General features: G+C 35.0%; 2 protein-coding genes across 2 annotated transcripts in view; one reads left to right on the top strand and one right to left on the bottom strand.

Annotated features, from left to right (window-relative positions):
* LOC130216386 (protein NLRC3-like) overlaps positions 1-13,030 on the top strand; it is a 229,101-nt gene that overhangs the window by 128,618 nt on the left and 87,453 nt on the right. The window lies entirely within an intron of this gene.
* cacna2d2b (calcium channel, voltage-dependent, alpha 2/delta subunit 2b) overlaps positions 1-13,030 on the bottom strand; it is a 64,452-nt gene that overhangs the window by 29,564 nt on the left and 21,858 nt on the right. The window contains exons 6-16 of the mRNA XM_056448321.1: positions 11,663-11,786; positions 11,440-11,571; positions 11,226-11,283; positions 10,159-10,209; positions 9,918-10,017; positions 8,976-9,137; positions 6,804-6,914; positions 6,543-6,621; positions 2,473-2,522; positions 1,045-1,134; positions 91-156 (exon numbers count right to left, since the gene is read on the bottom strand). Coding sequence (XP_056304296.1) covers positions 91-156; positions 1,045-1,134; positions 2,473-2,522; positions 6,543-6,621; positions 6,804-6,914; positions 8,976-9,137; positions 9,918-10,017; positions 10,159-10,209; positions 11,226-11,283; positions 11,440-11,571; positions 11,663-11,786 — 1,023 coding nt within the window. The remainder of the gene's footprint in view (positions 1-90; positions 157-1,044; positions 1,135-2,472; positions 2,523-6,542; positions 6,622-6,803; positions 6,915-8,975; positions 9,138-9,917; positions 10,018-10,158; positions 10,210-11,225; positions 11,284-11,439; positions 11,572-11,662; positions 11,787-13,030) is intronic.

Raw genomic sequence — 13,030 nt, 5'->3', positions numbered from 1 at the left:
ACTGATCTGAGGACAGTTTAGATTCAAGAAGATGATGATGATGATGATGATGATGATGATGATGAGGATTCTTCAGCAATGGAGCGTCACCTGAGAGTCTCCATTAACAGTGAGGTTGAACACCGGCATTGTCCCCGTCACCACCAGACCCAGACCCTGATAATACACACAAACAATCTCAACACACTCAGACAACTCTTTTTGTGGCATCACACATGCAGCTGAAGTCAAAATTTTTAGCCCTCCATTGATTTTTTTTACTTTATTAAGTATTTCCCAAATGATGTTTAACAGAGCAAGGAATTTTTCACACTATTTACATTTACATTTAGTCATTTAGAAAACGCTTTTATCCAAAGCGACTTACAAATGAGGACAAGGAAGCAATTTACACAACTATAAGAGCAGCAGTGAACAAGTGCTATAGACAAGTTTCAGGTGTGTAAAGTCTAAGAAGCAAAGCATTTGTAATTTTTTTTCTATAATATTTATAATTTTTTTCTATAATATTTATAATTTTCTATAATATTTTTTCCTTATTTATGATAATTATTTATCTATATTATTTTTTTCTTTTTTTCCTTATTTGTTTTATTTTGGCTAGAATAAAAGCAGTTTTAAATTACATTTTTTTTTTTTTTACGGTCAATATTTTTTGCCCCCCTTAAGCAATATATTATAATATTTATAATAATATTTAAATGATCTTTTTCAATAGTCTACAGAACAAACCACTGTTATACAATAACTTGCCTAATTACTCTAACCTGCCTAGTTAACCTAATTAACCTAATTAAGCCTTTAAATGTCACTTTAACCTGTAGAGAAATGTCTTGAAAAATATCTAGTAAAATATTATTTACTGTCATCATGGCAAAGATAAACGAAATCAGTTATTAGAATTAAGTTATTGAAACTATTACGTTAAGAAATGTGTTGAAAAAATCCATTAAACAAACTGGGGGAAAAAATATTCATGAGGGCTAATAATTCTGACTTCAACTGTCGATTTCACAGTCAGAAGTGTGTTGAAGTGGCTCTCACCAGCGCATCCTGATAGACGTTTGTCCACTGCACTTGTTTGGCGGTTCTGCCTGCCAGAACCATCGGCCGACCCAATACATCCAGATATTCCTGACACACACAAACACACATAATAAAGCAAAATATGAGTTCATAAAAGCCTGCTTTTGTAATTATATTAAAGGGCTGGTTCACCAAACATAAAATTTGAGAGATGTTTTAGATGAAACCAGAGAGCTCTGTCATCCTCTATAGACAGCAATGCTCCGAAGTAATGTTTTGACAATGATTTTGGTTCCTTTTCTGAACTTTGGAAGTCTCTGGATCATTGCTGTCTATAAAAGATGATTTCATGAGGGCAAGAAATTAATTGAAAAATTAATTAAATAACATTGAAAAAAAATAGAATAAAAATGTTTGGGTGAACTAATACTTTAACACTACGCAACATGGCCAATAATTAAATACATGTAAATAATATAAAAAATAATAATATTTAGAAATAAATAGATAATAAAATCATATTTAATATAAAATAATATTTTAGAAAAATAAATACATTAAATAAATTAATTTACATATTTTTTGATAATTTTTATATATTTTTGACACTTCTCAGTATTAAAGTGCTGTATTTGCTTTGAAACGAGAGATTTCTGCTTGTTTTAAGGTACAAAGAATCATAAAATTGAAAAATATGACAAAAATCTCATTGAAATGTTCTAATTAAATGGATTTACTTTTCATAAAATGAAGATTAGTAGAAATAATCATTAATTTTAAGTTAATTCATTTAATTCACATGAAAATCTGATGCACATAAATCATAAACAAAAAGATTCACTGAACATTTTTAAGCATATTCACTGAAATGAATCAAGTGTATCGATCCGCCCAAATTTGTAATTCATTTGTTTTTGCCAAATTATGTTGTTTTTGTTTTAAACTATTGATACAAACACTTTTTGTTGAATTTAAAATCAGTTTGGATCATAGAACTGAAGTGTTTTGATTCTCTCATACTTGGTCCAATCATAGATATTTATCATTTCACAAGTACGTTGTCTAAATCAAATAAAAGTATGAATTGATTCATTTAAACAAACACTTGTCATAGGAGACAATTCAATATGAAACATTTTAATCAATTTGATTTACAGTATTTAAGCATTTTGTCGATTTTATACTGAGATTGTAAGAGAATTTTTGAGCAAAGCATATCACATAAAACAAATCAGTCTGGAATTGATTCATTAAACAGTTGTTTTACTCTTGAGTTTGAGTTTTGTTGATTTTGTTTATTTGTTGTCAAATCATGAAACAGTTTTATTAAAAGTGCACTAAAATCAAATCAACATTCACGGCATTCCTTTGCTTTGTGCTCTCAGCCATAATAGAACTCATAGTCATATTTGTGTTTGTGTGAGTGTGTGTGTCTGAATAACTCACCTGGGTGTTAATCCTTATAGCACAGATGGAGCGGATCTCAAAATAGTATCCTGCCGAGACAGAGAGATGCTCAAAGAGACGTCACATGTATATCTCAACATGTATCGCCATATAAATCAACTTATATACCGAAGCATATATGAACGTATGTTTTCATATTTCAATGCATCTACAGGAAAAAACTCAATTAGCTGAAGTATGCGAGCGGAGAAATATGGTTTTGCCTGGAGCTCAGAGAGGATTTTGTGAAAGTCTCAACCAGCGCTTCATCTTGGAGGATTGTGTTCAACCAACAGACTAACCAATCTTTTGATAAATTCTGAGAAATACAGTTATTTATCAGCTTTAAATATAGTAAGAATTTTTTTAGATATAAAATTTAGCTTATATATAAAATAAACGCCTCAGTTTTGTGTAAAATGCTTATTTTATTTTATGTCTGTAAATGCACTGTGGTTATTTATGCTTATTTTATGTTTCTCTTTTCTTAGCAGACACTTTGTAAAGCACAGAGGCCAACTGCTGTTGTTTTTACTGTGCTTTGTAAATGCATTTAATTTGATTTATTTTTTAGTGACGAACTGCAAGCTTTACATGTTTATATTAGTTTTTTATCTTCCAAACTCAAATTTTGTCACTGTTTTGGAGCAGACTAGCTTATAGATATCCTTAAAACTAACATACTGATTCTAACATCTAAAAAAAAAAAATCATTTTGTCGGTGCAATAGCCTAGTGGTTAATGCGCTGACATATGGTGCAGTAGAATCAGTAGCATACTTTAAGACCTTAAAGTGCACATGAAATCAAAACTAACAATATTGACTTTGTTAGCTCACATTGCTAGTTTTGTGGTAAACAATTCATCTGTGCATGTCATCAAGAAAATTGTTTGCTCTTGTAATCTAAAATTGAAATCTGAAAATGCACTTCCGTTCAAGTCTCAGATTATGTCTGTCTGAGGTATTGGGCGTGGCTAACATATTTAACCACACCCCTCCAACTGTCAGTTGTTGACAGGGCTATGACAACAAACAGAGATGGTGAGGAAGAGGAGTCTGTTAAGTTGTAATAACTCTCCCCAAACCCTTTTTGCTGATCTTTCTGAATGAAATGCTAACTTTACTACAGCCAATCAGCTCACAGTAGAAAACACAAGCCACGCCTACTGTTTTCTCATTTAATATTCAGTTTCAATACAAGCTGCATCACAATACAAAACACGCTGCTCCCGGTTCATGTGGACTTTAAAGCCGTGATCACACTGCACTTTGTACTCCAAAGACTTACATTTATACTAATATGAATACAGCAGACCAGAAATGCAAGCTCATGGAACAAATTTTGCATGTCACTGCACTCCAAAGTTCAAGCTTGGTGAACTCAGACCTGCGAAATTGCATCATGTGATTGCATGAGACGAATCGAAGATCAAAACGTGACGTCAGAATTGAAAAATATGGAATTATCGCTCGCAATGTCTAATAAACATGTTTTATCCCGCCCCTTTTTACAAAATTGATGACAGAATATGACTTTCACGAGCTCAAACTCTAGCGTGACCACGGCTAAACCCACTAGTGTGTGGACTCTGGCAGTTTTGTTTAAAAAAGGCTTAACATGTTTATCTATGTGATAAAGGTGGTCCTGAATATACAAAAAAACATATAGCATTAACTAATTTTCACCAAAAACAGAATTCTAGCCTTTTGCATTTCCGAGTTTTGATAAACTTACATGAAATCTATAAAATGTCTTTGTGGGATATGATCTTTACTCAATATTTTCATTTTTGGCATAAAAGATAATCAATAATTTTGACTCATACTGATTTTGTCAATCAGGGTCACAAATAAATGAAAATGTTCTTCTTACCAACAACTATACATGTCTCTCCAGTATATGCAATGACATTCATAGGTTCTCTTGTTGTCTAGTATAGGCTGTGTTTCATTCTTCATATTAAGGGATTTAAAATCACTTTCAAACTGTTATTATCCCTCATAATCTGTAAAATAACCAGACTTTGAGAAAAGCCTGATATCACTGTGCCAGTTTGACAGACTGCACTAAAGAGGGGCCAATTCTACTCGCCACGAGTTCTGGTTTATCACAGGATAAATAACAAACATGCAATAATATTTTTCAATTTCAGCAGGTTTTTGTGTAAGGGCTTTTCTGTTAAACAAAACTGGAATATTGCATTTATACAGCTGTATGGAAGGTGTGGGGAGACTTAAAATTTATGTAGGTGGAAATTAGAGAAGAAAAAAGGTATTTTGTCTCCCTTCAGCTCCAATATAGACCTTTTTTACAACTTCGGGTTTCTCAGCATGCGAAGTCACCATAGTTGGGTAAAAGTTGCAGTGAATGGGAGAGTGCAACAAATTAAATTTTTTTTTTTTCATTTTAATTTGCTCAAATAACAAAAGAAAAACTCTAAGATAATGTTTTTTGCGAATAAATAATTGTGTGAGACAGCAGCCAGTAGAGAGACTAATATCAAACTCACTGTCACAGATACAAACATACCCCTCACCTAAACATTAACTTTTCTTGTAATTTCACACAAAAATATGGATTACAAAGTATAGCTTTACAAATGTAAATACTTTTTTAAAGCTGACATTAAATACGTGAAAAATCTGTTGAAACGTGTCATCCTCGTCTTGTGAAATGGGTCAACTGCATAGATATGATAGAGGCATAATTCTTTTTTCCTCTGTGTGCTAATGTGCTGGAAACAAATAGTTAGCAGCAAGTAACTTATTGTATAAGAAAAAGACTCTGGAATTTTCTCAGACCAGAGTAAATTCTGTTTTTCTTTTTGATACTTGGTGCCAATTTATCAGGGAGTGACGATTTGGTTCACTTTGACTCACTGAATGGAAATGATACATTTTGTTCACAAATTTTTTAAACAACACTGCACATTTGCGCAGAAATTTAAGTTGCATCTTCGAAAGGAAACAGCAAGTGTTTTATGTCCTTTCAAAAGGTTTCCTGTAAAATGATTACAAACTTTTACACCTCAACTGACTGTAAGTATGAAAAGCTTTTCGATTTTTGTAGGCCAAACTCAGGCAAATCTTCCCTATAGTGTATACCCAAAGAAATGAGGGGGGGGGGGGGTAACTTGACAGTTTTTTGTTTAATCCACATAAGTTTATAAAAACAATTAAGTTAATCTAATCATTTTGTGTTGGGACAACATGAAGGAATTGCCTGGAACTGGTACGAAGTGAACGCTAACAAAAGACGTGCGGATCCACATGCAGTTTATTAAAGGAAATGTCGTATAGGCAATGGTCAAATACAGGAGCAAAACAGGAGCAAAAAGGTAATTAAATAAATATAGTCTAAATACAGACGAAAAGTCAGACTGGGCGGCAAAGAATCAAAACGGTGAACAAGGCAAGAATCAAAACACGGGAAATCAAACAAGAAAAAAATGCTTCGTAATGTTCGTAGAAACAAGACTCAGCAATGTGAATGTGAAAGTGAATCTATCTAATCACTTTCCATCTAATCAGTGAAAACAAGCTACAGCTGTGTCTGTGTGTGAGTGTCCGGATTATTGTCAGCTGTTGCAGGAGTTAATGGGTGCAAAGTTCTGGGAGTTGTAGTTTGTTAGGAATACCGGAAGTGGAGAAAACACCGGGAACCCACCATTTTTTTCAGTGTACACTGTAAAAAATTTTGGGTTCCACACAATCGATTTGTGTTGAGACAACATGAAGGAATTAGGTTAACTTATTAGCTTTTACAAATTTAAGTGGATTAAACATAAAACAATTAAGTTTTCCCAACAAAATCTCAAGAATTGTGTTGTTTTAGATCATTTTAAGTAAGTAATTTGGACAAGCAACGAAAAATTGTTGAGTGTAAGGGGTTTAAAAGAAACACTGACATGTCAGAGATTTGTAATGGAGTGGTCATGGAGTGTGAAGCAAGTATAGTAAACCCAGAATGAAGCCATTATTAAATTCACTGAGCACACAACAGTTGACATTCTGGCTGCTCCACAGTACTCCGCAGCTAGCATCTCCGCTAAATGAGCATGTGTCTTACCCTTATTAGAGCATGCGATCCACTGCAGCGGAGTGACATCGTAATTGTGCTGCCCCACCGAGAATGTGAACACGCGGACCTGCAGAGACCAGCGCACATCCCACAATTACCCCAGCAGATTAGACGGCAAACGAGCGGTTTCACTGGAGGAAAAGGGCTAATTACGAGGAACGCACACTTCAAGATGACAACGGCACAGCAGAAACACACAGAGAAGCAGGAAGTCATATCTTTTTATAAAATAGTAAGTAATGATCAGACCGTCTTATTGGGCCAGTTGTACTGCTCGAAGATGTCCTGCGCTCGGTCCTCTCCACCGTCGGTGAACAACATGATGATTTTATTACAGTTGGCTCGAGGAACGTTCGTCTTCTGCAGGACAAAGAGAAACAGGAGTAATTCCAGCGTTATGGATGTGACATTTGCAGTCAAATCTCAAAAGATAAATTCACATAGAAAGTATATGAAGAGTTCAGATGCAAAAACCTCTAAATGCCATCTAAAATTTTCTTTTAAAATGAGTGTTTTTATCAGGCGCATGTGTGTAGGTTCAGTAGTTTCCCTTTTATGCCAAAAATAAGTTATTTTCATGGTCTTTAAAGTGAAATAATTCAACATAAAGATAGGAGGCTGAAAGAAATGCTAAATCTTTGTGGATTTTTCAGATGGCACTCAGAGGTTTTTGCATCTGAACTCTTCATATGTTAACATTATACTCAAACATCTGTTTATATTTTCCAAAACAACAAACCACGGAGTTATTTGATTAGTAAAATATCAATCTGTACACATTTTTTATGTTTTAAATTAAGAAAATTTGGTAACACTTTACAATAACAGTTACAATTAACAGCTACCTTAATTACTTGTTAGTAAATGTTGTTAATTAATGTATTAAAGAATTAGGTATGTTAACTGGTAGTAATAGAGTATGTTTTTTAAAACTGGGAATGGTACGTAAAATGTTTAATAATGTTGTTCCTAGTTATTTGGTGAACTCTTTTCAAATGGTGAGGCAACAGCATTCATACAGTACTAGGGGTTGGGATTTTAATATTTGTTTATTTAAATTTAGAAGTCTAGTGGGGGAAAATCTGTTTTTATATACAAATGAAGTCACGTGGAGCAAATTACCCAAATCGATTAAGGAAATAAAAGACTTAAGGAGATTCAAAAAAGCTTTCAAGAGATGGTTGTTTGATGAGGATAATTAGTTTGCATGATGGACGAGGATGTTTTATTTGATATGTTACTTGATTGTGAATAGAGTTGCAGCCGGAAGGGCATTCGCTGCGTAAAACATATGCTGGATAAGTTGATGGTTCATTCTGCTGTGGCGACCAATAATTAATAGAGGGACTAAGCCCAAAAGAAAAATGAATGAATGAATGAAGGAATGTATTTGTGACTTATTTTGTTCCTGTTTTAAAATGTGGAGGTACTGTTTGTTTTATGCATCATCTGTATTTTGGAGCCATACTTTGTTTTATTTAACAGCGAGGACCACAATGGAAACAAGCCCAGGGCTTTATTGGGTTTTTATCCTCGACAGTTTTTATTTCAAAATGTATGGGATACTTGTATTTTTGTACAGCTTGTCTAAAATCTGTCAAATAAAATTCAATTCAATTATCATTTGAAGAGCCCATATTATGGGTTTTTGAAAATGCCCTTCCATGTAGTGTGTAACACAGCTCTAAGTGAAGTGAAATGTCCAGCTAAGGCTTAAATCTGTAAGTGTGCAGTGTTTAAAACTATTGATTCATCTATAAAAAGAGTCGACTCATAGTGCTTCAAACGAGTCCTCTTGATAACAAGTCATTAGGTGTTTCGTGATGACGTGACTATGAAACATAAGTAGTTGCGCTCGCAAACACGGGAGATTTTTCTAGTCCTTCGTCTGTATTTACATTCACCCACTGGCAGCCAAAATCCACTATGAAGCATGTATGCATTGTAACTACTTTTATATTGTTGATTAGCTGCTGGGCATTTCACTCTGTCTCGCGCTAAAGCCTGTCAATGTCAGTCAATTGCAGCAGGCTGTCATCGGTCCAACAGTGCAGATTAGCTTCGCGCTGAGGAGGGGTTTGGGAACAAATGAATCGCTGAACGACTCATATGGGAGTTGCTGGGATAATTAGTTAAAAATAAATGCAGATTATAAGACCATGAAAGTGTTTTTTGACCTTGTAGGGGCTCTTTAAGACATTTTAAGCTAAATGTAACCAACATGAACTCATGAGCTGTTAATGTATAATTATGTCATGACTTTACTTGGAGGGGCACATCACCATTAACTCATCCTTAACTACTCATGAACTCATGTGTTTAAACTGTTCTTGTCGATGTTGACAGTACACTTTTCTATTGTTATTCAGTGTAAATGCACTAGACGGGCGTGCATAAGGAGTTCATGGGTAGTTGACTCACGTTCAGGAGCTGGTTGAAGGCGAAATGGAAGCCGGATTTGTAATCGGTGGTCCCTTTGGCCTGCATCTGCTGCACGGCCTCTTTGAAGATCTTCTTATTGCGCACATTGGCCTGAACCAGGTGATCGAAACAGGGCACCACTGCCTCTGCCTTCTCATTAAACTACCACAGAAAGAGAGAGAAAATAGGGCTTAAAGGGTACCTATTTTCCCCTTGTGTCTCCAGACACTGTGTCTGTAAAGTTTCAGCTCAAAATACCCATCAGATTATTTATTATAGCTTTTAGAATTTGGAAAATTTAAGCTGTTATGACACTGTAGCTGTTTTTGTTGCCTGTGACTTTAATGCAAATGAGCTACAGTAGTTCTCCCCGCCCACTGTTCCCACATGCGTTTCAGAGCCATAGAGATCTCTCACTACTGCTCTGATGGATGAACTAAAGCCTTCTCCTGCTGCATCTCATATAGATGAACAGCACAGTGACAGACAAGAATAAAGCAGATCTCCCTTAATCTCCCTTATTATCCCTCTCCCTTATTATAAATAGATAAAAATGTTATATATTTGATATTTCTGCAAGCTGAGAGTTATAAGTGGATATAGACCATTTCAAGATGTCATTGGCCGATGAACTTTTCTTGCTTGTTGTCAAACTATTTCATAACTGCAACAAGAGGTGATTTAATCATGTCTTAATGTTAAAACAGCTGTCGTAAATTCATCAATATGTGGACATTTTTGAATTACTGGCAGCTATGGAAATTAAAAACATCCCTCAAAATGGTCTATACACACCTTGTGAATGTTCTGGAAATAAATACAGCATTTAATTTTTACTTCTCAGTAGACCACTGGTCTAAATACAATCCATGAAAAGTCAACTGAAAATGCTCCCACCACCAATAAAAACCCTTCATGGTGTGTTCACAACAGCCGTCTTACCCTGGCCACGTTGACATAATCATCATCAGAGAGTGTGTCGAGCATTTCTGTGACCGAAGCTTTGATCAGTTTTAGAGTCAGTCCGCTGACGCTGCCACTCCTGTAGACGGAAAAGTCTTAAACAAACAAACAAACAAACAAACAAACAAACAAACAAACAAACAAACAAACAAACAAACAAACCAGGAAATAAATGTTGTACAGCAAATGTGTAGTCTCTAAATGACAAGCACATACTCACACGTCTACAAGAATGACCATGTCTTTGGGTGAAGACGCTCCTTGAATGTACCTGAGGAAAACAAGAATTTAAGTAATATATATATATAAAATAATCAAACAAATCAAAGACTGCCAAAATATTTTAGCAGCTTTGAGTTTCAGTTTGAGATCTGAGTCACCAAGTGAATTTATATATTAAAAGAATAAACAAATGATTTTTTCAATGAGGTCATATTGTTAACTTTTTGCAAGATATAACAACTATACAATCTCTCCACAATGTGCGTGTAAAGTTCCAGCTTAAAATATCTCACAGATCTTTTTTTTAATTCCTTCCTGTAAATGGAAGTAAATTGATTATTTCTTTACACTTGCAGGTCATTGACAGCCGGCGTTATAACAGCCCATGCTGCAGCTCTTTAGAGGCGGGGACTTGAGCTGCTGTCCAGACACGGAGTTGTGCTACTTTGTGTTCAGCCTTAGTTTTGTTGTGTATTATTTTGTGTGTTTATCTTAATAAATTCCCCTAGACCAATCTATTTGTGTTTTCCCGCATTGATTAAAGGGATAGTTCACCAAAAAAAAAAAAAAAAAAAAAAATCTGGCATGTTTACTCACCCACCCCTTTTTCAGAACCTATTTAGGCTTCTTTCTTCAGTTGAAAACAAAGGAAGGTGTTTTGAAAAAAGCTTGTTGCAGCAACCCATTGACTGCCTATTCCTTCTATGGAGATCAATGGGTGCCATCAACTAGATTTATTCATCTTCTTTTGTGTTTAACAGAAGAAAGAAACTCATAAATGTTTAAAACCACATGGGGGAGAGTAAACAATGAGGTAATTGTCAATTGTGGGTGAACTAACCCTTTAAACCTGCAACCACAAACAAGATATCTGCATGCATTTTAATGTCTTGTCAGTTTAAACTCCTGATATATACGACCACACTGACATGAGGTCAACATAATGGTTGAAACTACAGGTTTTAAAATATACTTCAACAATAGTGTCATGGACATTTATTTTCCAAAGCAAACCTGCTGAACTATATTATCATTCCTGCATGAAAACACTTAAATGAGCTTTACCATGGTCTACGTCGTACATCATAAAGGTCAATCTTATCCGGCGCCTTCCAGGGAGCAGCTAGAAGACAAAATATGTACCATATTTGGATATTATTTAGATAATATGAGCTCTCATCCCTGAGGATGCAATCTGATTGGCTGGTTTTACCATATATGTAAAGCATACCGTGTTGGTCTTCAATCAGAGAATTGGAAACACATATAAAAATTATACCTGGGTAATATCTGGTGACGCCGGTGGCGCTACCAAACGCTTGCCAAAGCAGTGAGGGATCATCTCTGCTGTTCTCAATGAAGACTCGCTCTAACGCCTGCGTCCAGTTCAGCTCATTCAGAATCACTGGAGCTACAGACACACACATACATAAACACACACACACACGTCATGAACTCTCACTGACTCTCGGAGGACTACCAGCATCAGTCTGCTTCCTCACCGCCTTTGTAGATGTCTGTGGGGATCTGGACGGCAGTGTGCGAGTAATTCACGTGGTTTTTGAAGCTTGGGTCGTACACAAAATCCAGTTTCAAGGACATCTGAGAATCAATGTCCTCACCGTCCTTATGAAAATAAATGATATAATCATATATAAATGCTATTCCACAGTTTCAGCTCGAGTATGACTGTAAAATCATTGTAACATGGTGATAAATGAACATGCAAAATAGTCGTTTTGGAGTTAGAAGTTGATCCAACCAGTAGGGGTGTGCGATATTGATGAAACATATACCCTGAGGTCTTTTGATAATGATAATTTAGCAATATTTTGCAGAGTGTGCTGGTTAAGAATAAATCTATTTTCACAAATACCTAATTTTGCATTTATCGATGAAAAAAATACTCTTGGGTCTTCGATAATGATAATTTAGCAATATTTGGCAGAGTGTATTGGACTGTGCTAATTACAAATAAATAAATAAATAAATAAATAAATAAATATGAAACAAAAAACACCAGTAGGTGGTGACAAATCTCTGTCTTATGCTGGATTCACACCAATTGCAGAGTGAATATATGCATCACATGAACAAGTGCGTCACTCAGAGTAGAATTCCCTCGCAGGATGTTTTTGGAAACCTTTTTTATAAACCAGAGCCAAAACACAAGGCTAAAAGTGAATATTGCGTGTTCGCTGCAAAAATGTCACGCATTTTGCGTCATTTGCATTGCCTGGTACAGATTCGTTTCTACTTGCGTGTTTACATTGACTTTGCATGTAAGCTACTTTCACAAATAGCAAATTTTGCATTTATTGATGAAAATATACCTTGAGGTCTTTTGATAATGATAATTTAGCAATTTTTGCAAAGTGTGTTGGACTGTGCTGGTAATGGATAAATAAGTAAATATGAAACAAAAAAACACCAGTAGGTGGCGACAAATCACTGTCTAAAGCTTATTTCACACCAAATGCAGAGTAAATTTGTGCATCACATGAACGAGCAAGTCACTTGTACTAAAGTACCCTCACAGGACGTTGTTTGCCTCATGCAAACTTTAACCTGTGTCGGAACATTTGATTTAAGTGAATATTGCTTATTCAAGGCAAACATGTCACACATTTAGTATTATTCATATTACCTGGTGTAGATTCATCACTACTTGTGTGTTTACATTGATTTTGCATGTAATCTACTTTCTCAAAATCCTAATTGCATTTATTCATCAAAATATACCTTGAGGTCTTTTGATAATGCTAATTTACCAATATTTGGCAGAGGGTGTTGGACTGTGCTAATTACGAATAAATAAATAAATAAATAAATAAATAAATAAATAAACGAATATGAAACAAAAAACACCA

This window comes from Danio aesculapii, chromosome 22 (assembly GCF_903798145.1).
Source record: "Danio aesculapii chromosome 22, fDanAes4.1, whole genome shotgun sequence".
Lineage (NCBI taxonomy): Eukaryota > Metazoa > Chordata > Actinopteri > Cypriniformes > Danionidae > Danio > Danio aesculapii.
Note: the sequence above shows the minus strand (reverse complement) of the source record. Positions and strands in the feature narration are given on the sequence as shown.